Below are 27,188 nucleotides of genomic sequence, written 5' to 3' on the forward strand. Positions count from 1 at the left end.
ATTCTAAAGAAAAACTGCTATTAGAAACCGAAGTTGCACCAAGAATTTCTTAACGTAAGACTGTAAATATTTAAAATTTCTTTTGTTGATATTCATAAGGATTTCATCGCAATTTTTCCGAAAACTTTCAGTATGGTATTTGTCTTCATTAGACTAAAATGTCCTTTTTTTTTTTTTTTTTTTTTTTTAACTTTATCTAAATCTGCGAAATTTAAGAAATCCGTGATTGAAAAAATAGATGAAGTTGAAATAAAGCAATTATAATTTTAAATTTTGGGCTCTCTTGACTTAAAATCTATTATCTTAATATATAGACCAATTTTTTCTTTAAAAAAAAGCAGTACCAATTTTAAAATCATATGAAGAACTTTGTATTATTCTATTTTTTTTTCAAAAGATTTTCATTCGAATATTAAAGAGTAGCATTTTATTTTTTATTATAGAAAAATGAGAAATTTCGCATATGATGAAATCTATAAATTTTCAATCTTAATAAATAAATTACTGATATATTTGGGCAAAAAATGTTTTGTTTGAGAAACTTAATCGTTTTCATTTATTAGGAAAGATAAGGGGAATTATGATTTGGCCAGTATTTTATTTTATGAAATAATTAAAGTAAAGATGAGTGTGAATTTTATTGTTATATATCTATTATGTTACTAACACTAAACAAACCATAACCAGTCAAATGACCGATTATGAAATTTTGCATCGAAAATGCGCATATCATCTTATCGCTTTTGCACATTTGACTTCATGACTTTTTCTTAGTATTATATATAGTTAATATTTTTATTTGTATTTTGAGTAATACTTGTCGTATATAGTTATCTACCACAACCGATCATTTGACCGGGAGAGCAATTTATTGTTTTATAAAGTTATTTATTGGATCAGAAATTATGATGTAATGCGTAATCAATCTATTGTATTCAGTTAGTTGCATATTGATGTAGCTGGCAAAAATGCCTGGATTTTGTCCTGTACAAAATCCAGGCATTTTGGAAAACGACAGACGAAAATATCTGGATTTTTTTACTTGTCGATTTTTAAGAAGCCCGTGAACAACCAAAAGAAAGAACAAATACAAAACTATCGATGCCTAAATTTATTGTAGATTCTTGTCAACGTAAGACATGTCATTGTAACGAAAATAAAACCATCAAAATTTGTTTATAAATGTGAAAAATATGTTTGCGGAAAATGTACAATGTTCGTTTACACCCACCCTGTATATGTAAAAAAATGCGATAAGCAATGGATTTAAATTTGTGTTTGTAATACAGTGAAATTGACAATATGCAATTTTGTTTAATTATAATGAAGTTAATTTGTTTATTTCCTTTCATACATTCAATCAGGAAAAATAAAGTCCGGTCATTTGACTGACTATGGTAGAAATAGGTATGTATTAAGTGTTGGTATGTTTAGTGCTAAGGAAATCAATGACAAGATCCAATAATTATATATAGATTTTATTGTAAAAACATAAACTGTGCATAATATAAAGCTGACACAAAACTATACATTATATATTCATCACATCAGTATGATCAATTGACGCCAGCAGTTGACCTGAAACAAAGCTTCCGTTCAATCTACTAACATTTGTTCTCCATTCCGAAGGAGCAAGGACACTTTCTGGAATTAATCCACAAACTGCTTTTTCATGTTCCCTAAGCAAAGTTTTGAGAATGGTACATGTGAAATCCATGAAGAATTTTTTTTAAATATATAAATAAGATAAATTATCCATCACAACAATTCTCTCTGAAATGCTAAGGAAATGAGTGAATAATTAGCTAATTGTTTCTTTCCGCGCAGCTTTCCAACCTGTCATTTCTTAGTAGAGTCAGTGGTTGTCCCCCTTCGTCTATAACCTTAACCGGGCTTTTTATTGTTAATATCATTCAAAACTAAAATTTATATAAGCTTTTTTATTTGTTTCCCATCAAATGTTATCGTTCGTGTATCTGGTTTCGTCAGATCTTTCGGGCTGATCTCATTCGAAGTAAAGATGGTGTACACGAAATACACCATCTGTTTGAGATGGGTCGAATGCCAGTTTCTCAACATACACTTTCTTCTCCAGGTTTTTCATTGTTTTCCAAAGCCACAGAGCAGTCCTTTGCAATATCTTTGAGATCGCTGATATTCTCATAGCTCTCGACTCTCTTCACTGGAGGGGTTACGTAAGCGGATCCCAAGCGTATGCTACCCGTTTGTGGACAGACGTCGGGAACCGAGGTCAGGATGCCACCACCTGTTGAATCCTTCTGCTTCTTTTGCATGATGATGGGGTTGATGGTCTCTGTGAGCCTGCTGGGCTCTGGCGGGGCGGCAGTCGGATTTCCGACGGAGAAAGGGCTGAAGACCGCCGAAAAGGCCAGGACGAGGTGACTGCCGAAATCCATGTAGAAAGCGTTGCCCCATTCTCCGGTCTGCATGTACAGAGCATGGAGTATGGCAAGGGGGCGCAGAACCACTAGCCAGATAAAATTGTAGTACAGAGCCATGTCGACGAAGGTGTTGGTCTTGCATCCATATTGGCATACTGCTCTCTTTGACCAAGATAGAAATGCTGAAAAAAGAGGGAAAATGAAGATAGGATGAAAAATAATATCAAATATATGCATTTGATGTATTTTCTTGTCATGAAAATTGATTAATTATGATGTAGCAATAAACTAGAAAAGTTTTGTTATTGTCAGAGTTTTAAAAAAAGTAACGCAATAGTTTAAGTTATCAGGTAGGATTATATCAGTTTTCATAATAATCGATTTCAGTGTCTAATCAGATTGAGCCTTTTCACATTAAGAGTTTAATTTGAGGTAAAGTTTTCAAATAAAAAAAATCAAAATCGAATGGTTTTATCCAGTTAAAATGATTTAATGGCGATTGTTTCATGTATTTAATCCTCATTCTTGGTTGGTGAGGCGTTGGACTCGCATCCCTTGGGTTGTGAGTTCGAACCCCGCCGGCCGGAGACTCTCCGTGTATAAGGTGGCTGGTGCACGTATAAATATGTCGTAGTCACAAAGTCTTGCAAGTCGAGACAATCCCATTGGGGGTACTAAATCAGAGGTGATTGTTCTCTGATTCAGGTCTCAATTACTATCTGTGGATGAGTGAGTGAAATGTATGGTTTGGTTTGGTTTGGTTATATTAACGTCCCGTTTGAAGCAACACTAGGGCTATTTTGGGACGGACCTCGTCATTTTGAACCGCGGTCAGATGACGAGGACGACACCTGAGCTGGCACCTCCCTCTCCACACCACACCAGCGGGAGGACGTTTGGTCATGACGGATTTTAACGTGCAACAGACCCCCTTACACGACGGTTCTTCGGTGGAATCGGGTCCCGAACCTGAAACCCTCCGGTTCCGAAGCCGAGACCTTACCACCAGGCCACCGCGGCCCGAATGAAATGTATGAATGAAGTCCACCCTGTAAAAAGTGTTGATGTAAATTTTGTAGCTGTCAGTGCCATGTAAGGCATTCGTGGATTTACCCAAGTTCCAGAATTTTATGCAACTAGAAGGGAATAAGACATCTATCAGAGAGTATCCGAGAAAGTTTTGAAGAGACTTCTTCGCGGGTTTCGTTAACTATGAAAACATATCAGCATAAGTATTCTTTATAAAAATATTTCCTTCTCTTTCACGTGTTTTAAGAAAATGTAGCAAATACATTTTCAATTCATCTTAAAAATGTCATAAACTTTATAGTTCTGTTTTTGAGGAGTATGAATCAAGTTACGTCAGACGTTTTTAATGTCAACTATCATAAACTAAGACGAAAATAATTTTTATTTTCGTTTTATTACGAATTTTATATGTGACTTTGAGTTACAAGTAACTTACATAAAATGTAAACGTTTTCAAAATAAAAAATAAAACTACTCTTGATTAATTTTTATATTAATCCTCCATTCCCCAAATATGAAATATCGAATATTCCAGCATGGATAAGGAAAAAACTGGATTTATGTATAAAAATAAAAATTGATAATTTTAAAACTAAGCGGTAAATTAAAAAAAAAATATTTAACAGTTTCAGCAGTAATTTTTAAAAATGATAATAATTGCCCTGTAAAAATAATTTTAAAAACAATCATTTCGATAAATTAGTAAATTCAATAAATAAGGACAAGTAAGTTTACAGTAACTTGAAAAATAGTCATTCGAAAATAGCTGCTAAAAATAATTTTAAATATTTATTCCAGTTAAATTTATGCGACAAAGGAATACTCGTAAGTACATTGATCTATTATCAGCGTGATTAACAGTAATCTGAATCATAATAATTTACAACAAGTAGACCTTGATTTGCATCTACAGTTCTAAAAGGCATTCGAATAGTAAAATGTGATTAACCTAAGAGGCAAGAAACGAAGATTATATTTCTAATTTTACCTGTTGGTAACTGCAGATAAATTCTATATTATCCTTTAAATGCTATCGAATTACATCAAATATAAACAAAAGAAACAGAGAAAAATGTGGCAAGCTTTTTATTGTGATTACTTCTATTATCCTCTGTATCTGACCGATTTAGAATTTATTTCCTTTAATTTAAATCTGAAGGAACTTCTAAAATAGATGGAATATGGTGATATTGAATAAAGTTATCTGACTTTTCTTTTCAAAGGAAAATGTTAATCGGTCTATTTTAAATATATCTATCAGGAAAATGAATGATACTTTTTAATTGAGTAAACATTTTATTAGGTCACAGATAATATTTTATTAGATATTTTATTATAATGGAAATAAGATTACACATTTTTCACATAACACTAAATAATATAATAATTTTTTTCCCATTAACTGCAACATGGCTATATCTTTTTCATAAATGTGAAACACATTTAATTGGTTTTCATAAATAATTTTTTAATTGTTCACCATTCTTATTTCATAACTTCGAAGCATAATTTTCTTTGCAGAATTTTTCTTTCTAATTTGAGATCGAAAAATGCAAAATATATATAATATACAAAAGTAAAAATACACGAATCGTCTATATGCTACTATTGAAAACTTAAGTACTCCATTTTTTTTTTGTTCATCTTTTGCTCATAAATTCTTTGAAACATAATAAAAGTTTTAGCGAAGATTTCGTTATATCTAATTACATAATTAATTATGAAGTAAAAACTACGATTTGATTTGTAGAAATATTATTTTAATATTTTCATTTTTAATAAATGAAAATATAATAAATAGGTTAAATCGGTTTCTTAATCTATCACTTGAGTTAAACTGCAATGTTCTCTTTAATTTATACCTATCATTCTTTAAAAATTATACATTACTGATGGAAAAATAATTCAGTTTTCAGCTATTTAATTTATTTATTTATTTGATACAGTGTATCTTTTTTTCGATCAGCTACGGATTTAAGAGACAAATAAATATATATTTCTTTAATGTTTACACATTTAAAAAAAAAAAAAAAAAAAAAAAACAGGAAAATATTTTTGTCACGAACAATGCTAGATACATGAATTAAAGTAAATTAAAATCGATACCATCAAATTTAAAACTTCCGATTTTTGTGGAAGAATAATAAAAAGCGATTCTAAAAAATATTTGTAAAATTCTAACTAGAGTTTAAAATTGTTTTTATTTGCTACGAAATTCCTTTTACAGAAAATGGAATTCTAAACTTCGAAATAAAATATAAGTTATATAATTCGGCTATTTGATACAAAATATTTTCCTTTTATAACTTAAATATTTACCAAAGAACAGTAAACAATTTTATTTTTTCCTAATTTTATTTGACATTTTATTTGCCATAATTTTAGTAGCTGCAAATAACTGCAAGGTGGTATTAATTTTTAAGCATATGCTTTAATATTCTGCTTAAAGCTTCGTTCTGGAGTACAACTTGACTTTTAATCAGATGCAATTACTATTCGTTTCAGTATTCTGAGACGATCACTTTTCGACGATTCTATCTCATTAAGGGGAGAGACGCGGAAGGATGAGCGCATTTCCGGAATTATTCGTCACTCTTTGACCTTGATTTTCACCTTATTAGATACTTTTTTGTTCCATTTTTTTTCACTTGTACGTGAATATCGTGCCGCTTCTGACCGTATTATTTTAATTCAGTCTGCGAGCAATCCGAGTTTATTTTATTGTTAAATGTAAACATCCCCTCCTTTCGTCTTTCCTCTCACCCTTATTTTGACGAATGGAACCCATCCTAACGCATGCGCAAAAACGCGGAGGGTTTTAAAATCCGTTGTCAAACAATATACTGTAGCTAAATGATACCAAAACGCATGTTTTACTCTAAACGTAATGGTAACGTAACATAATGGTAATTATTTTATTATTAAATGTAAACATTCCCTACTTTCCGCTCACCCCTATTTTGTCGAATTAAACCCGTCCTAACGCATGCGCAAAAACGCGGAGGGTTTTAGAATCCGTTGTCAAACAATATACTGCAGTTAAATGACGTCAAAACGCATGTTGTACTCTAAACGTAATGGTAACAATTCTAATGCTAAGGCTATACAGAATTAACAGTTATATTGTAAGCAATAAAACAACTCCACAGTTTGTGAAATTATATAAATTCGACTAATAAGTTACCCACATTCGGATACAATTGTCTACAACAAATTTAAGATTCAGAAATTTTGTGGCTGGTTCCCGTGTGTATAACTGCGTTCAATTCACTAAAGAGGCGTGTTACTTTCAATGTTAAGTCAAGAGGGTTCATCCACACATGTCACTCCACCCTAGTAATGAATATTCATAAACAACGAAAACTAGTTAAGACTGAATTGAATACCTAATGAACACTTTTTGACTCATGATGCTGAAAACTTTTAATGCTTTTTACATCATCCACAAAAGCTGGTTTCCTTAGTGAAAATAAATTATTTAGATAACCTTCTGATTTAATTTACATAATCAAATACATAATGTCCTAAAAAAAATTGCCTTTTTAAATCCGAAAGAAATGGTTCTATATAATAATTTTGTTTTGTGCGATAAATGATGGTTATATTCATCTTGAGTTCCATGTCAAAATTTTATTTGCTTGAATTTCAAATGGTTATTATTTAACCTTAAAATTTGGTGAAAAAAAAACCCTTAGAAATAATAAAAAATATGAAAGCCTTTTTTTAACCCATTTTCACTTGTATAATGATGAATAGAATATTTTGTCCTTAAATATTTTCAACTCTTTAGTTCTTCAATACATTATAATAAATATCATGGAATCCTAAAATTATTTTTTCTCAAATGTACTATCAGGCGATGCCGTCAACATTGAACAATCAACATTGAATCGTATTAATCGATATACTGATAATAAAACTTGGAAATATTAATGCAATGCTTTGTTATCAAAAATGCACAAATACAGAAATCAGAACACTAGTAAATCAGAAAATAAGCGAAAAATCAACTATAAAATGATATTTTTACAAACGTCTAAAAAGGCAAATTAAATAGAAGCATTCTTTAAGAATGATTTTTCAAGAGGGGGAGGGAAAACTGTAAAAATAGCAATACGATGAAACAATAATGAAAAACAGCTAAATCAGTAACGTGATATATACAAATAATAATAATAATAATACTCAAGTTAAAAATTTAAAAAAAATCATCTAGATTCACTGTCTTTATAAATGGTGTTGCTGAAATATGTTAATACTGCAGGCACTTGTAATGACAACAGATTTTTATCTCTAATCTACTTTTTTTTCAGATCTCTCTGAATACGAAAAACATATTTTTGGAATTATGTCTGTCTGTCTCTGTCTGACTATAAATTCAGCTCGATAACTCCCGAATGCTTTCAGCGAGAAGTATGAAAACTGATAAACGGTATTTTCACAGAATTTCTAACAAATTTTGAATAAATTCCATTTAGAGAAAGCTTATCTATTCATCTGTCCGAATATAAATTAACACGATATCTATAAAACTAAAAGAGCTAGATCGATAAAATTTGGTACACAGATTTAACATTCAAAGAGTGGATATCTGACAAAACTGAAACTAAATCCAACAAGGGGTTGATCATCTATCGGTCTGTATTTTCACGAGCATGTAAACGCAATAGATCAAAAATGCAATAATTAAATATATATTATATATAATTTTCTGACTACAGTTATAATTCTGTATCAAATTTTGTTTCCAGTCGGTCAGAAAAATGGCGTCTAGAATATATATTCTGTGTTCTGGTTATTTTATATTATTCGCATTACAGCGATTAACCACCAAAGATTGCATGCAATAGTGTTCGCTAATGGGAAGTGGTGAATAACACAAAAGTATATTTATTTGAGAGTATACGAGATAGTTTCGGAGAGATCATAATTACTGATTTGTTGTCTGCAACATAATCAGAAACAAATTAGATTAACTGGAAGATATTTTGGTATCTCTTATTGGAATACTATATGTTGCAGTGACTCTCATGACACATTTCGAGGAAATTTCCAGAGCATGATCTCTGGAACTCACTGAAAATATATATAAAAATATTATTGTGAATAAATAAATGTATAAAGCTTTTCCTATTTTATCTTATGAACGTAATAACTAGAGTAATTCTGACTGGGTTTGAAGTGACGATTTATATGTTGTAATTGTGGCGAAAGTTACAGCCTTGTTCATAAATAGACAATCACAGACAATAGACATAAATAGACAATAGACTAAGGGAGATTAGATAGTGGGACTGGAATTTTCATTTCTCCATAATTCTTTAACTGTTAAAAAAAATGCTCAAATTTGTGGCTTCACATTAGATAATAATATTTCTATTTAAAATGTTTTGCTGTCTGTAATCCTTTAAAAATTAGAGGTCGAAAATTAATTTTCAAATTTTGAAAAGTTCTTAGTTGAATTCTCTTTCACCCTTTGACCCTAATAAAATTACAGACGCAAGAAGGGGGGAGGGGTAATTTTTTTCTATATTTTCGGGAAGAAAACAATTTTTCTCATTTTTCGACAAATTTTATATCCATTAGAATTCACGTTGGCGTATGTTAACCTAAAATTTAATCGATTCCATTCTTTTCCTTCCTTTTCTTAAGAATTCTCTTTATCTTAATACTTGTAAGAGCAATTTTTAGAACAGGTGCGCATAGGTTCAAATTTGCATTTATAAGAATTACATGAATAGCTGACTTCTCAAGTGCAGTAAATATCCATCAAAAGTCATGTTGAAGTAAGTTGAACTGAAATTTGACTTAATTCGATTCCAAGCTTCCTTTCCTTAAGGAATTCTTTCTTTTTATTTTAACAATTATAAGAATGATAATTTAGAGCAGGTGCTTACTTCCTCACATTTTCACTTATAATGATACCTCGAATAACTCATTTCATAATCAAATACTGATCAAAATTCATGTTGGTTCATGTTAATCTGAAATTCGTCATATTCGATTTTATTCTTTCTTTAAGAATTCTTTTTATTTTAATACTCGATACTAAATAATTGGCTCATATTTGGATTTATAAGGATGCTTGGAATAACTGACCATAATCAAATACTGATCAGAATTCATGCTCGTAAACGTTAACTTGCAATCTGCTTTATTCTATTTAATTCTTTCTTTAAGAATTCTTTTTATTTAAATACTTGTATGAACAATAATTGGCTCACATTTGGATTTATAAGGATCCCTCGAATAACTGGCTTCATAATCAAATACTGATCAGAATTCATGTTCGTGAACGTTAACTTGCTATCTGTTTTATTCTATTTCAATCTTTCGTGAAGAATTCTTTTTATTTTAATACTCGCAGAACAATATTTTGAAATAGGTGCACATTGGTTCACATTTGCAATTATAAGAATGATAATTCAGAGCAGGTGCTTATTTGCTCACATTTTCACTTATAAGGATACCTCGAATAACTCATTTCATAATCAAATACTGATCAAAATTCATGTTAGTTCATGTTAATCTGAAATTCGTCATATTCGATTTTATTCTTTCTTTAAGAATTCTTTTTATTTTAATACTCGATACTAAATGATTGGCTCATATTTGGATTTATAAGGATTCTTGGAATAACTGGCTTCATAATCAAATACTGATCAGAATTCATGCTCGTGAACGTTAATTTGCAATCTGTTTTATTCTATTTCATTCTTTCTTTAAGAATTCTTTTTATTTTAATACTCGCAGAACAATATTTTGAAATAGGTGCACATTGGTTCACATTCTCAATTCTAAGAATTACTGAAATAATAAAAGGTGTTAAATTGAAAGATAAGAAGGAACAATTATGCTTCTTGTTCTACCTGTTGGTTCCGGAAGATACGTTTAATAATAACTCGTTGGGTAGGAAGCGGTTTTCCCTTCAAGCCCACCCACTCTTAACCATTACGCCTTCGAGGGGGAAAAAAAATCATACCTGCCAGTAATGGGACAATTTATCTCCATAATCGGAACGATTTGGTGAATCACCTGTCTGCAACTAATCCAGTCTGGGAAAAGGTTAACGTCTGTTGTGTTTTGTTGCTGTTCTGACCGAACCGTGAGTGCCCCAGTAATCCACATCAAGGTTAATCGAATGCGGAAGGAAATTTCTGTTACAAACAAAGACATCAGAAGAGATGTTGTGGAAGATTGGACTCGGGTTCCGTTTATAGAAAATGCGCATCGACGGAGTATCCGGTTGTTAACAAGGCGATTTTTGTCTTGTCGCACCGTTCCATCGTTTCCAGGATTTGGTGATGCGTGAAATTGCTTTTGTTTTGATATTTAGAGTTCCGTTTGTAGGTTGTCGTAATGTGTCAAAAGCAAAACTATGTATCAGGGAGTAGAAATATTTATGGCGGATGAACTGACATGTTTCAGTAAAAACTGATGGATGACGTAGCATAAAACAGTGACTTTTAGATTGTATATTATATGGTTACCTTGAAGGTGAAACTGTCCTGGCTTAGGAAAATAGTGTGTAAATTGTTTTAATCTATTTGAGACATGAAATATAACCGAAGATATGAAAAATTGCAAAAAAAAAAACAAAAAAAAAACATGATAATATACAGGAAATACTATAATCGAAAATTAGGAATCTATGAAATGATAGTGAAATAACAAAATTGGAACAAGTTTTTAAATATAGAATTAAAATTTCATGAAAATACACATAAATAACACAAAAGTTACTAGGAAATTAAATATTTAAAATTCCAAAACTAAAATTAAAAAGTATTTTCACTAAACACTGACTCGGAAAGTTTAGTTACTTAAAAGATTGAAAATAACTTATATAAAATTTGTTTACTAAATAGCTCATTTGATTAAAAAATTCCAGTACAAAAAGAAACCAACTTTTAATATCATTTCTATAGTAATGCATTTAAATGCAAGAAAACATACAAATATTACTATATCAACTTTTGGAAGTTTTTAATCTTAATCAGTTTATTGTTAAACAAACTTAAATAAGTAATAAAAAGTCGAGAAAGCAGAATTTTTTTCGTAGATAATACCACTTTAAATATTTATTGAAGGTATATATTTAATCTTATTTAGACATAAGAGTAAAATTTATTCTAAGGTAAGGTTATCTTTGTTTTCAAAACATATCATAAAAATTAAACACGAAATTCTCAATTAAAGTGCATTTACAAAATATTTAATGGGTCTATAATGGATTTTCATCAATAAATATTTATTAAGGAAAAATTCTTAATGAGAAAAGTTATTTGGCTTTTCATTATATTTATAAATTATGTACTAAGCTATTTCAACAATAAATATTTACTCGTAGAACGCGATTCAAAATAGAATGCCTTACTTCAAGGAAGACATTTTCCAGAACTTAAAATTTAAACTAGTATTTTCGAAGACTAAAACTTCATAAAGGAGCGCTGGTGAGTTTTCATTATATAAGCTCTATTTGTTCATTTATGTAGTAATCAAAACTAAGAACAGCTGGTTCGCCGGGAATATTGGATGTGTTTGATTTAAATTAAGTCTCGTTTAATGAATGTTCATGATTCTCTCAAAACAAAAGTTTGCGTAATAAATCCAGTCACGATATTTTAATGTCAACGGCAACTTGAGTGGCTTGAGTAATCTATTTCTAATTGCACATTGTATTTTGCGATGGTGTAATTTCACTTTCTGATTCTTTATGTAAATTGCGCAAATAATTAATATAATTTTCCTTCATTAGAATTCAATAACAGAAGAAAATCGTGCAAACTAAATATTTGATGTAGCAATGAAAACGATCTAAATTTTATTGCAATAATGAAATATATGGACAAAATTATGCAAAAGATATTTTTAAAAATATCTTTTGCATGTATTTCATTAAAAAAAAATGTCCAAAGACAGGAAAAATTTGCATGGCAATTAAATTAGTATTTTTAAACGCAATTCTTTTAAATTTTAAAATTGCGTAAAAACTATTTTTGTGCTGTAATATTTTCATAATTTATAGTAGAATAATCTCATAATTTCGCTTAATTTTTAATTAATTAAAGTTTCAAAAATCACTTCGAAAGGCACATTCTTATCTTTTAGAATATGCACATACCAAATTTGGTAGCTCTAAATATAACCTGAAAACTGGCAACACATACGCGCGTAAACACTTCTTTTAATAAGTATAGAGAGAGTTTTGATCGACAAATCGAAGCAATTTCTTTTATAATCATAGGATTTCATAAAGATCCCTATAAATTATTCAATATATATATTCATATTTTTATAAATATTCATTCTTTTATTTCACATTAGAAATAAAGTAATCTTTCACTTGAAAAAATTCGTTTTATACAGCCGATAAGTATATTATAAATATTCAATCAAGTTTTTTATTGATTTTCTTTCCATTTGGAGAAAATCTGTGCCAGATCATTGCGTGGTCGTAAGGAGACCATGCAATGGCCTTGTTTGTCTCTTCAGATAACTAAACATGATTTAATAATGCCTTATATAGTTATTTTTATACCAGAATAAAATAAGATTAAATTTTCTGTTTCGTTTATCAACCATGTATCAAAAAGAATCAATGCAGAATGTCCTTCATTTGAGGTTCTCTGCCACGGTTCACTGCTTTCAGGATGCTAAATAAGTCAGTCGATTGAAATGCAAAATTCCGCATTTTGATTAATATTCATTTAGAATATTGCATTTGTTTAGACTCAGAAATTGTATTTTTTTACTGTCGCACTTTAACTTTTTTTTCCCTATTTATAATCCGAAGAAGAATTTTTATTTTCTAGTTGGCAAAGCTTCAGTTCCCGATTAAATTCACTTGCATATATAAAAAAAATCGTTTGGAACTCTATCTTGATTATTAAATTAATTCTTGCTTCAGTTTCATGTTATTGTTTTCCTATTTTCTCAATAAATTGTTATTATAATTACTTATACAAAATTTAAAAATGTTTTGTGTATCCCAAGAATTAATTTATGGCTATACAGTTTCTTTTTGGCAGGACATAATTGTCACGATGCATTCAGGCTGTTCTCACATCTAGCCTCATTCATCAAAATGCTAAAATCAAACATTTTCATGGTAACAACGAAATACAATAGTTCTTTCGAATACATATAAAGCTTAAAAATATGTTATTTCCTGAAATTTTCTCAATGTTCTTTGTCAAAACCACATAGATTTGATCAAAGAAAGGTTAGATATTTGAAACTCAATTAAACTTTATATCCACTTTGTATATGTTCATCTGCCATCGTGTTCATCAACCCAGTATGAATAAACAACTGTTTGCGCTAATATGGCGTTGAAACTAGAACAAACAGGTTGTTACTAATTTATCAAAAAACAACGATTCAAATTTACGAGATGCAAAATAAATAGAAATTCATATTTCTTCAAAATAGGAGTTAAAACTGAAAATTCAATTCTCACTTACGGAAAATTTATATATATCTCTCAGGTTTTACAAAAGGAATAGGGAAAACGATAGACGCAATAGGTTGATAATGGACTTCTTGGTTTTGAGGAACAAGATGTTATCAGAAACATTGCAGAATCTTTTTAGACCCTAGTTGACCGACCGAGACCTTGATCCAAGTTGTATGTCCCAAACACAAGAGAGAAAAATTAAAATTAACCAGAAATATGTTAGGAATTGTTATAAGACAATGCATTTTTGATTCATGTATAAACTTGTTTGCATTATGCTTAAAAAAACTTTTTGTCTTTTATTACTTATTTTTAAAGGGCCTTACTTTTTCCCTAAGAAAACTGTAAGCTTATGCATTTGAAGCCATACTTGAAAAAATTATAAGCTAATTTAAAAAAAAACAGAGTACAGCAAAAACATTTAAAAATGTAAGGTGTTGCTAGGTGTTAACATGTTACAAATTTCTTTGGGAAAAATTCATTAAACATTCATAGCAAATAAAAACATACGAATAAGTAATTTCGTAGCAAAAAATAGTATCAATTTTTGTTGACGGATAACAAAAACCAAGAAGCACAACTAAAAACGCACTTAAACAAACAAACTTAGCAAATTCTAAAAACCATTCTAAATTCTATTCGTGTAACCAATTGTAAAGGATAACAACTCGTAATTTAATGAAAGTTTTTAAATGAAAACAATAAGCAGGGTCAATTAATAATAAATTATTCGAATTTAGAATTTCTTTTTCAATTAACACATATATGAAATTTTACTTTTGAAATGGATCATCAGAAAACGTGAAAATTAGACATTAAGGTAAAATAAAGTCGATAAAAGTCATTATAAGTTTATACTGCAAAAGAAGTACCATTGTTCTAAATCTAAAATACACATATATAAAAGAAAAAATAAAGCATCACATTCACTCAAGAAATATTTGATCGAGCGTAGTAAAACTAAACAGAACGAAATTTAAACTAAAGTACCCTAGATTTGCAAGAAAAAAAAGAGATGCTATTTTATTTGGATTTCTTATTCAAGAGCATCTAATTTACAACCGCTAAATGAACTACAAAATTCCAATAGTAAAATAAATTAAAACTGGTGTTTAAAAATGAGTACGTATTTTTCTTTACAATCTGCATTATCATGGAATTTTTTGCTGTTGTTGTTTCAACTCTAATAACAGCAGGGTATTAATTTTATTTTCTTCAGGATTCCTGTCTTTCACGTTCTAAATGAATTTTCATCATAAACAAAATATTTAATATGAAATTCCAACATTATATTTATCCACTGTCTTTATTCAAGGAATCAAATTATAAATTAAAATTCTTTTTTATTGATGCAATTCCCAAACTGTTTCCATACGAATAATAGAAGGGAAAAGAAATTTATTTGTTAATTAATGAAATTAAAAAGGTATTTTAATCTTATTTAAACTTTTTTTCATAAATTGACTAAGAAGAAATAATTTCATGAAAAATATGTTTGTAGCTTAGTAACCAAATTTTTGGCAGTTATATGAGAGAAAGAATTTACAATTTGATAATATATCAAATTCAATTTTGATTTAGTTATTCGTTTACTCCAATAAAATCAACATTACGTTATACCACAGTCTTATAACATTCATTAATGAATGCTCTCTAACGCTATGCAGTGACGTCAGTTCTTTTCCCATTTGTAAGATGTAAAATAGATTCATAATTATATTCATGCGATTCATTTGATGTACATTACGTGGCCATGAAATAACTGCATTTTTTGAATTCAAGAGATAAAACTTTTTCCCTTTTTTTTTCTCTCATTGGCTTCTGTCAGAAAACTATTTAAAAATAGTATGCATTTATATCTAAAATTAACAACTTGTTTGTATATTTTCGACACAGATTTTATTTAACATTTTGCTTGTATAAACATTCTTCAACTAACTCGAATATAATTAAACTTATAGATACGAAATCCTGTTTCGGGTCTAAAATAAAAAAGTAATATCAAAGGAAATAATAATTAATAAATAAAAATTCGCAATCGTGTTTATTTGAATAATAAATCATATTTTTGTGCTACCTTATCTTAGTCATAAATTAAGAACAGTTAAAGATAGAAAGTTGTCACAAGTTTTATATGTAATTTGGTTTAAAGCAGAATGCGAATCTGTGAAATTTTATTGACTTTAAAACTGAAAATCAGCAGCGGAACAGTCAACAGGATGTTTTTAAACTGTTAAATCAGATTTAAACCACATGTATTGCTCATATATGGCAAAGAAAAGAGCACGTTAAACATAACATCATTTTCCCAATCCAAACTAGTAGAAAACATCTTTGACATCATTTTGGCGAATGTAAAATGAACATGGACCTGAATAACATGTAAAGTATCCAACCTGGATCAACACATGAGGTAACACATGAGGATTATAATCAATTTAACTAAGAACTGTAAAAGAGAAATAGAAAACAACAAGAGTAATCGGACAGGTGAAATACAAGCTGTACAAACCTCGACAAATTGCAGTTGATATTCTTGAAATTTTTATTTCTCGTATTAAGTGTGTGTGAGGAAGAATTTTATGAGTAACCTTGAGGTACCTTTTGTACGATTTTCTGATTGATTCATTCCCATGGCTATAAAATAAATTGAGAATAAAAAGGTTAAGAAAACATTAGAAATATGTTTCCTTGAAATCTTCTATTGATACCTTGTATTGTAAAAATTCACAGATAAAAAAACAAATTTCCAAGCTGATATATCTGCAATCCAGCAGAAAAATCTTGACATTTTGAGTACTAAAACTTGATTTAAATTGTTGCAGAAGCAGTTAATTACAATATACATTCCGTTTCGTATTTTAAATTTTATCCATAAAGTTAAAAAGAACTCCTACCTTAAATCTTGAGTTTTAATTAATAATCTTTAAAAAATTATTAAATCTTTAAAAAATATCTATTTTTTTGACAAAATCCTCATAATTTAGAATTTTAAGTAACAACGTTACTTTAATATGCAAACGTAAATTTATAAACTATATCATTAATTTACAGTAATAAGAAATATATTTATAATTTAAATAATAAAGAAAAAAATATATACATATGTAAAAGTAAAAAAAAAAAAAATCTTGTAGAATTTATCTACAAAAAAATGTCTTTCAAAGAAAATAAAAAAAAAATCCCTAGTTTGCGTGACGAAATTAAAAAATAAAAGAATTGTCGTCTGCCATAAAAAAAGCTGTTTGAAGAGTATCTGATTTCTTATTCTTAGTTTACATTTCTGAAGAAAAAAACCAGTGATCGAATAAAAGTGTGAGTTCATGAGAAAATAAAGAAAAAAAGTATAATTAATTTTTAAAGATGTTAATTATATATAAACAGAAAACTGAATTATCGTTTTATGCAGTTGTGTTTTATGATTGCAAAAGAGAGAGCTTATATAATAAAATGAATTGTGTAATGGGATGAATAAAATTTTAGGCGCACGAAGACAATATCAGAAGGAAAAACTAAACCGAAAAATGTGTATTTTTATATCGTTTGCAGTTAACTCTGTCTAATATAATGAATTTCATGTAAAATGTTATTGCTAATAAGTCATCTTTGGCAATCAGTTGGTTCGCAGGGGACATTGGTTATATTTGATTTCAATTAAATCCTTTAGACATAATTTTATGTCCATTATTTCGCCAAATTTCTATATATGAAAGCCGTGCTATTTTAGTTGTTTCACATATGTTCTGTTGGTTCTATATCTTGATTTTTATAACGTAGACCAGTTCCCATGACATCTTAGCTTAATAATTCCTTTGACATCTTTAATAATTAAAATTATAAATGTGCGGTTCATCTATCATTTAAATTTCAGGATATTGCAAGTTCCTTTTTTATTTACCTTACAAATTACACGGATATTAAACAGAATCCTTTTTCCTTAGCTTTCAAAAATGGGGGAAAAAATTACGCGAATAAATATTTGTTGAAACAAGGGAAATGATTTGAATTTCAGGTCAACAATGTAATCTATTGTTGTAAATTAGGGGAAAAAATTATCTCTAAAATTTTCTGAAAGTAAGGAAAAACTTGCCCAACTATTGAATTGGTATTTTTAAAAAGACATTTCTTTTTAAATTTTAAAACAAAGTCAAATTTTATTTTTTAATAAAAAAATATTTTAGGAAATTATCACTGAAAAAATGCCAAAATGAAATTTAATTTTTAATTAATTTAACTTTTAAAAGAACGCTTCGAAGTGCGTATTCGCTCCCTCCAGTCTATAAATGTGCCAAAATGGTAAGCGTAAGTCAAATGGCCTGGTTTGAAGATACACACACACAGGATTATTAGTAGGAATATGCAAAATATAGTTCATTAATGAATTGTTTCGAATAATATAATAAAGAATAATCAGCTTCCACAAGAAATTCTTTTTTAATTCGAATTTTTTGAAAGTTACAATTATGGGTTATTAGCCAAAATTCGATTCTTTAAAAATTTAATAATCAAAATCAAAAAGTAACAAGAATTCACATTATATCAATGTCAGGGTCATTTATGATGAATTTTTCGCATTTTTTAAAAAAATTTATTATTAAAAGTTTTTCAGATTTATTTGTTTCTTTTATAGAAATGTAATTCACCATAACTGTAATTCATTATTTTTGTCACTGAACATTTCAAAAACAACCGAGGAAAAAAAATTATATTTCTTGTGAATTTTGATTAGTATTAATGAGAGATCGTGCAATGAAGTCAATTCATATTAAATGCATATGAAATGACCGCGGCAATTTAATTTTCGACTCCACTGTGAATTGCAATTATAATAAATTTCATATTGAAGGTGAAAAAAATATATCTAAAAACCTCTAAAATTCCTTGAAATTCTGCGATGCATTAATTGAAGAATATTAATTTTTAAAAAAATCAAAGCAAATGTCTGTTTTTCAATAAGCGTCATTGAGTAGGAAAAAAATAACTTAACCAGGAACTTCGAAGGAAAAATAAAACGCAAGACGCACACTCAGTGTTGTAATGTCAATGGAGATTACTATGCAGGCGATCTGGCAATGATCACATGATATAAGAGCACATACGTTTTTTTTCTGTCTCATGTCAGCTAACAACTTTTACTTTTTCTTATTGGTGAATCTTTTTTTTTATAGTAAGCTATATGGCTTCATGTCAAATCTTCAGCCAAACACCTACTTTTAAAGCAATCGGGCAGAAATTCCAGCCTCTGAAGATACTTTGGCTACACTTGTCTTAAATCAAATAACTTATTACATAAAAAGACAGAAAAATCGATGAATATATCATACTCTTAGACAAGAAGAAGCGGCATTTTTTTTTTATTTATCTATTGTGTTGAATAATTTTGCACGTTTTCCTTGGCATATTTTTATTGAAGTTAAATTCTGTGCTACTATGGCTCGATATCAAAGAAAAAAAAACATAATTAAAAAAAAAACTTGGACAATTTTTTAAATAAGTTACTTGCATAATTTTTCTGAAGTAACAATGCCATTAACACAAAAATGACTGATAAATATACTGTCTCGGACTAATTTTAATTGTCAAATCTTTTCTTGTACAAAATTAGGAGTCTATTATTCATTCTTTATAAGAATAAATTATTCATTTATTTTTATCTTATTTATTTAAAGACATCTAAATAAATATGACTATGACATCTAGAGTTATGACAGACTATGACATCTTTAGTTATCTTCTGTATATTAGTCCTGATAATTAAATGTGTCAGTGACACATTTTGTCTTTGACACCATATCCAAACAGTAAAATATTCCTAAAAAGAGACGACTGTTTCTTCCAGAGTTGTTTTTATTTTTTTGTTATATGGGAATACAAATTTTTTAACATCAAGTTTTATCGCTTCAATTTTTCATTTATCCCCCGCTGTTTACACAAGTAACTCAAAAACAAATGTTCATAGCTGTAAATGAACTTAAAAACGAGAAATAAAATCGAATGTGGCGTATTAATTTGCTATTTTCAATTAAGAAAATAGATCCTACTTTTGAAATCGCAGTTTGTTGCACGTGCATACGTCAACAGATGTATGGACAACTGATCAAATACAGTTTTCCAAATATAGCATAATCTTTTACTTAATTTAGACGAATATGCAAAAGGTTTACTTATGAACAGAGAGTTTATGTCACGGATAATGATTTAAGGAAAGTACATCAAAAGTTTTTGTTTCCCATATTGAATTTTAAAGCAAATCTTATTACATATTGTAAACTAAATTGTTATTGCTAAAGCGTAAGTAAAATACCTCGTTAAAATTATGTTCCTTAAAATTTAATCCATTCGTGGAATGAAGATTGCAATCTCCATTCCTCAATTAAAATTTATATATGGTTTATGATATTTTCTAAACCAAAATGTAAAAATTAAAGTGCAATCTCCATTTCTCAATTAAATTTTATATATGGTTTATGATATTTTCTAAACCAAAATGTAAAAATTAAAGTGCAATCTCCATTTCTCAATTAAAATTTATATATGGTTTATGATATTTTCTAAACCAAAATGTAAAAATTAAAGTGCAATCTCCATTTCTCAATTAAAATTTATATATGGTTTATGGTATTTTCTAAACCAAAATGTAAAAATTAAAGTGCAATCTCCATTTCTCAATTAAAATTTATATATGGTTTATGGTATTTTCTAAACCAAAATGTAAAAATTAAAGTGCAATCTCCATTTCTCAATTAAAATTTATATATGGTTTATGGTATTTTCTAAACCAAAATGTAAAAATTAAAGTGCAATCTCCATTTCTCAATTAAAATTTATATATGGTTTATGGTATTTTCTAAACCAAAATGTAAAAATTAAAGTGCAATCTCCATTCCTCAATTAAAATTTATATATGGTTTATGGTATTTTCTAAACCAAAATGTAAAAATTAAAGTGCAATCTCCATTTCTCAATTAAAATTTATATATGGTTTATGGTATTTTCTAAACCAAAATGTAAAAATTAAAGTGCAATCTCCATTTCTCAATTAAAATTTATATATGGTTTATGGTATTTTCTAAACCAAAATGTAAAAATTAAAGTGCAATCTCCATTTCTCAATTAAAATTTATATATGGTTTATGGTATTTTCTAAACCAAAATGTAAAAATTAAAGTGCAATCTCCATTTCTCAATTAAAATTTATATATGGTTTATGGTATTTTCTAAACCAAAATGTAAAAATTAAAGTGCAATCTCCATTACTCAATTAAAATTTATATATGGTTTATGATATTTTCTAAACCAAAATGTAAAAATTAAAGTGCAATCTCCATTTCTCAATTAAAATTTATATATGGTTTATGGTATTTTCTAAACCAAAATGTAAAAATTAAAGTGCAATCTCCATTTCTCAATTAAAATTTATATATGGTTTATGGTATTTTCTAAACCAAAATGTAAAAATTAAAGTGCAATCTCCATTTCTCAATTAAAATTTATATATGGTTTATGGTATTTTCTAAACCAAAATGTAAAAATTAAAGTGCAATCTCCATTACTCAATTAAAATTTATATATGGTTTATGATATTTTCTAAACCAAAATGTAAAAATTAAAGTGCAATCTCCATTTCTCAATTAAAATTTATATATGGTTTATGGTATTTTCTAAACCAAAATGTAAAAATTAAAGTGCAATCTCCATTTCTCAATTAAAATTTATATATGGTTTATGGTATTTTCTAAACCAAAATGTAAAAATTAAAGTGCAATCTCCATTTCTCAATTAAAATTTATATATGGTTTATGGTATTTTCTAAACCAAAATGTAAAAATTAAAGTGCAATCTCCATTTCTCAATTAAAATTTATATATGGTTTATGGTATTTTCTAAACCAAAATGTAAAAATTAAAGTGCAATCTCCATTTCTCAATTAAAATTTATATATGGTTTATGATATTTTCTAAACCAAAATGTAAAAATTAAAGTGCAATCTCCATTTCTCAATTAAAATTTATATATGGTTTATGATATTTTCTAAACCAAAATGTAAAAATTAAAGTGCAATCTCCATTTCTCAATTAAAATTTATATATGGTTTATGGTATTTTCTAAACCAAAATGTAAAAATTAAAGTGCAATCTCCATTTCTCAATTAAAATTTATATATGGTTTATGGTATTTTCTAAACCAAAATGTAAAAATTAAAGTGCAATCTCCATTTCTCAATTAAAATTTATATATGGTTTATGATATTTTCTAAACCAAAATGTAAAAATTAAAGTGCAATCTCCATTACTCAATTAAAATTTATATATGGTTTATGGTATTTTCTAAACCAAAATGTAAAAATTAAAGTGCAATCTCCATTTCTCAATTAAAATTTATATATGGTTTATGGTATTTTCTAAACCAAAATGTAAAAATTAAAGTGCAATCTCCATTTCTCAATTAAAATTTATATATGGTTTATGGTATTTTCTAAACCAAAATGTAAAAATTAAAGTGCAATCTCCATTTCTCAATTAAAATTTATATATGGTTTATGGTATTTTCTAAACCAAAATGTAAAAATTAAAGTGCAATCTCCATTTCTCAATTAAAATTTATATATGGTTTATGATATTTTCTAAACCAAAATGTAAAAATTAAAGTGCAATCTCCATTTCTCAATTAAAATTTATATATGGTTTATGGTATTTTCTAAACCAAAATGTAAAAATTAAAGTGCAATCTCCATTTCTCAATTAAAATTTATATATGGTTTATGGTATTTTCTAAACCAAAATGTAAAAATTAAAGTGCAATCTCCATTTCTCAATTAAAATTTATATATGGTTTATGGTATTTTCTAAACCAAAATGTAAAAATTAAAGTGCAATCTCCATTTCTCAATTAAAATTTATATATGGTTTATGGTATTTTCTAAACCAAAATGTAAAAATTAAAGTGCAATCTCCATTTCTCAATTAAAATTTATATATGGTTTATGGTATTTTCTAAACCAAAATGTAAAAATTAAAGTGCAATCTCCATTTCTCAATTAAAATTTATATATGGTTTATGGTATTTTCTAAACCAAAATGTAAAAATTAAAGTGCAATCTCCATTTCTCAATTAAAATTTATATATGGTTTATGATATTTTCTAAACCAAAATGTAAAAATTAAAGTGCAATCTCCATTACTCAATTAAAATTTATATATGGTTTATGGTATTTTCTAAACCAAAATGTAAAAATTAAAGTGCAATCTCCATTTCTCAATTAAAATTTATATATGGTTTATGGTATTTTCTAAACCAAAATGTAAAAATTAAAGTGCAATCTCCATTTCTCAATTAAAATTTATATATGGTTTATGATATTTTCTAAACCAAAATGTAAAAATTAAAGTGCAATCTCCATTTCTCAATTAAAATTTATATATGGTTTATGGTATTTTCTAAACCAAAATGTAAAAATTAAAGTGCAATCTCCATTACTCAATTAAAATTTATATATGGTTTATGGTATTTTCTAAACCAAAATGTAAAAATTAAAGTGCAATCTCCATTTCTCAATTAAAATTTATATATGGTTTATGGTATTTTCTAAACCAAAATGTAAAAATTAAAGTGCAATCTCCATTTCTCAATTAAAATTTATATATGGTTTATTGTATTTTCTAAACCAAAATGTAAAAATTAAAGTGCAATCTCCATTTCTCAATTAAAATTTATATATGGTTTATGGTATTTTCTAAACCAAAATGTAAAAATTAAAGTGCAATCTCCATTTCTCAATTAAAATTTATATATGGTTTATGGTATTTTCTAAACCAAAATGTAAAAATTAAAGTGCAATCTCCATTTCTCAATTAAAATTTATATATGGTTTATGGTATTTTCTAAACCAAAATGTAAAAATTAAAGTGCAATCTCCATTACTCAATTAAAATTTATATATGGTTTATGGTATTTTCTAAACCAAAATGTAAAAATTAAAGTGCAATCTCCATTTCTCAATTAAAATTTATATATGGTTTATGATATTTTCTAAACCAAAATGTAAAAATTAAAGTGCAATCTCCATTTCTCAATTAAAATTTATATATGGTTTATGGTATTTTCTAAACCAAAATGTAAAAATTAAAGTGCAATCTCCATTACTCAATTAAAATTTATATATGGTTTATGGTATTTTCTAAACCAAAATGTAAAAATTAAAGTGCAATCTCCATTTCTCAATTAAAATTTATATATGGTTTATGGTATTTTCTAAACCAAAATGTAAAAATTAAAGTGCAATCTCCATTTCTCAATTAAAATTTATATATGGTTTATGGTATTTTCTAAACCAAAATGTAAAAATTAAAGTGCAATCTCCATTTCTCAATTAAAATTTATATATGGTTTATGGTATTTTCTAAACCAAAATGTAAAAATTAAAGTGCAATCTCCATTACTCAATTAAAATTTATATATGGTTTATGGTATTTTCTAAACCAAAATGTAAAAATTAAAGTGCAATCTCCATTTCTCAATTAAAATTTATATATGGTTTATGGTATTTTCTAAACCAAAATGTAAAAATTAAAGTGCAATCTCCATTTCTCAATTAAAATTTATATATGGTTTATGGTATTTTCTCAACCAAAATGTAAAAATTAAAGTACCAGGTTAATAATGCTTTCAGTAATAAAAGCAAATGATTCTTTATTAAATCAAAACTTGACTTCTTATATATCAAAAGTTGTCAAATATAGTACAAGTTACAATTATTTGAATTTCATTACTCTTTTCTCAACATCTTCGATTTGTCGACATTTTGACTTGCAAAATTTGGATAAAATTTAAAATGTGACTTAAATGGTTTTGGTCATTTGGGGCAAGGACTTATGGACATAGGACATTATCAATGACATAATGATTAATTTTTATAGATATTATTTTTACAACTAATGTTATTTTCATTATCAGTCTTCGAATGCAGTCAAGATACTTACCAATAAATAAGAAATAAAGAAGGGAAAATAATCTGAATAAATTGTAACAAAGTTTTATATTTTTAATTTTGATTAAAAATGGGAACTTACTTAAAAAGTAGAGGAAAGAATATTTTCTGTATTTTTAAAACCATGACAAAATTATTGCTGTATGATGATTCCCGGTGAAATTATTGTTGAAAAGCTGTGTAAAAATAACAAGGTTCTCACTCAATATCTTTATTGTAAAGTGTAATTAATAATTTCAATCATTAAATGCCTGTTTATACCAATCACCTTAGTATATATTTAATCCTTTCAAATGTTATTAACTTTTTACTTATTTCAAAGAATGACGTTGAAAGTCAAACTTCTAAAATAGAAGACTGACTCTTGTATCTATATTTACAATAAAAATTAACGATTCGTGATTGCTGATATCAATAAAGAGAAAATAACACAAAACCTCAACAAAAATTTTACTTATGTCTTCCGCACCTCGTCCTGATTTGAGAGAGAAAATAGTTCCAAATCTGCTTCCTCATTTCATATTCTGAACTAGTTGCTATTCATTCTTTTGTTCTCTCAACTCAACTCGAGCCGTGTCATGAGAATCGTCTGCGAGAATCGCCTATTATTCGTAGGGATAACGATGTTGTTATTTGTTGCCTGTCATGAATTGGAAAGCAATGAAAGAAAAAAAACAAATTCTATTCTCCCTCATCTGACGAAGCAGGAATTCCTGTCAGGAAATATATTCAATTTCACACAAACGATGAAATAAACTAAAAAGTTAAATAAAAAATAGAAATGCGGAGGGGTGGAAAACTCTCCTTTGTGTGAGAGCTCAAAATTCGGAACGGATGCTGAAAGATTTTCCTGTGTGGCTTAGAGCAAAAACTGTTGACGCCGTGCTCTGGCACGCTTGACTTCCAAACCCACGATATTAATAAACCAATTAAGGAACATCGCAAATTGTTTGTTTCTAAAAATAATTCTAGGTCGATCCATTTAAAAATATCTGATTGTATCAATTCTTGTTATTATTATTTATTTTTTTTTTCATTTCCCTCATGCTTTTATCGTAAAAGTAACTTACAAAATAGCCAAGTCAAAATTAATATTTTCAGAAATTTCGAAATTGTTTTGAACTTTACAAAAAGAGGACAAATGAAGAGCAAAATAGTTGAAATTGAACTCTAGATATTGGCTCGAAATAGATTTTTGCAGGAAGAATAATACATAAATGGTAATTTGACCCAGCCTTACCGGCGTACGAATTTTTAGCCAGCAGCACGTCTGAAGAAAATCAGCATAAACGATATTCGATATAAGATAATCCGTAATAAAACTCAATTTCATAACATGAATATCAAAATTATCAATCCTGGCTAAAGTAAAGATTGAAATTTTCAACATTTGTTGATATAATCTGCAGTTAAAATAATCAACTTTTTTATAAATAAGCCATGAATCCTTATAACTTCAGGTAATAGAATTAATAAGAAAAAAATCCTGATCTTCAGGTTCTTTCTTAAAATTTAAAGTGTCAAAATAGCCATATCCGCACACTTCCCTAATTAACAATAAGATGTGAAGCAGGCCTGTAATTTTTGTTCAAATTGTTCAAATACATAAGCAAGAGAGAAAATATTGTAGGAATAATTATTATCCAAAAAAAATTGAATCACAGAATTTTTTGTTAAATTATCCAATTTTTCCTTTACAATCATCATAGGAATCATTCATGCACTAAAAAAAAATATGAAAAAGAAACAAAGCAAGCACAAAATAAAAAAGTAGTAAGTAATAACCATAAAATAACTTATGCACTTACCAGGACTCAACATTACGATTTTGCAACTTTTTTTAAAATCAAGTGATTGCTTTATATTTTAAAGAAACTTGCGTAAAATTATGCTTAGTTTCAGTGAAATGATAATTGTATCTAATACTGGCGTTTACCTTACATTCATTTTAGTTTTTTTGCAATTTAAAGTTTTGCACATTTCAAAGAAATGTTTAAGAATTTCATCAAAAAATAATGTATCGGTACTTTGATAATAAATTATCTTCGTTTTGTATGCATAGAAATATTTCAAACAAAAATTTCACTACTTGTATTTTTATATAGCCTTTTCAACCCCCTTTTTATATGGTTTTAAAATAAATTCTTGCCTATAATCAGAATGATTTTGGAACGGCGATTCTTAAAATATTTATCAATTCGTTGAATGATCATAATTATTGTAAGAAACAAACAAGAACTGTTGATCAATATTTGTTAACTTTTTGTATGTAAATGCGTATATTAAGTATATTCACTATGAAAAAATATAA

The 27,188-nt window shown here is 27.6% G+C and overlaps 1 protein-coding gene across 2 annotated transcripts in view; it reads right to left on the reverse strand.

Annotated features, from left to right (window-relative positions):
- Positions 1-1,462: 1,462 nt before the first annotated feature.
- Positions 1,463-27,188, reverse strand: part of LOC129989184 (uncharacterized) — a 74,494-nt gene continuing 48,768 nt past the window's right edge. For both annotated transcript variants that reach the window (XM_056097557.1, XM_056097558.1), the window contains exon 3: positions 1,463-2,584. In XM_056097557.1, the coding sequence (XP_055953532.1) occupies positions 2,073-2,584 (512 nt within the window). In that variant the 3' untranslated portion in view covers positions 1,463-2,072. The remainder of the gene's footprint in view (positions 2,585-27,188) is intronic.

Source organism: Argiope bruennichi, chromosome 10 (assembly GCF_947563725.1).
Source record: "Argiope bruennichi chromosome 10, qqArgBrue1.1, whole genome shotgun sequence".
NCBI classification, from domain to species: domain Eukaryota; kingdom Metazoa; phylum Arthropoda; class Arachnida; order Araneae; family Araneidae; genus Argiope; species Argiope bruennichi.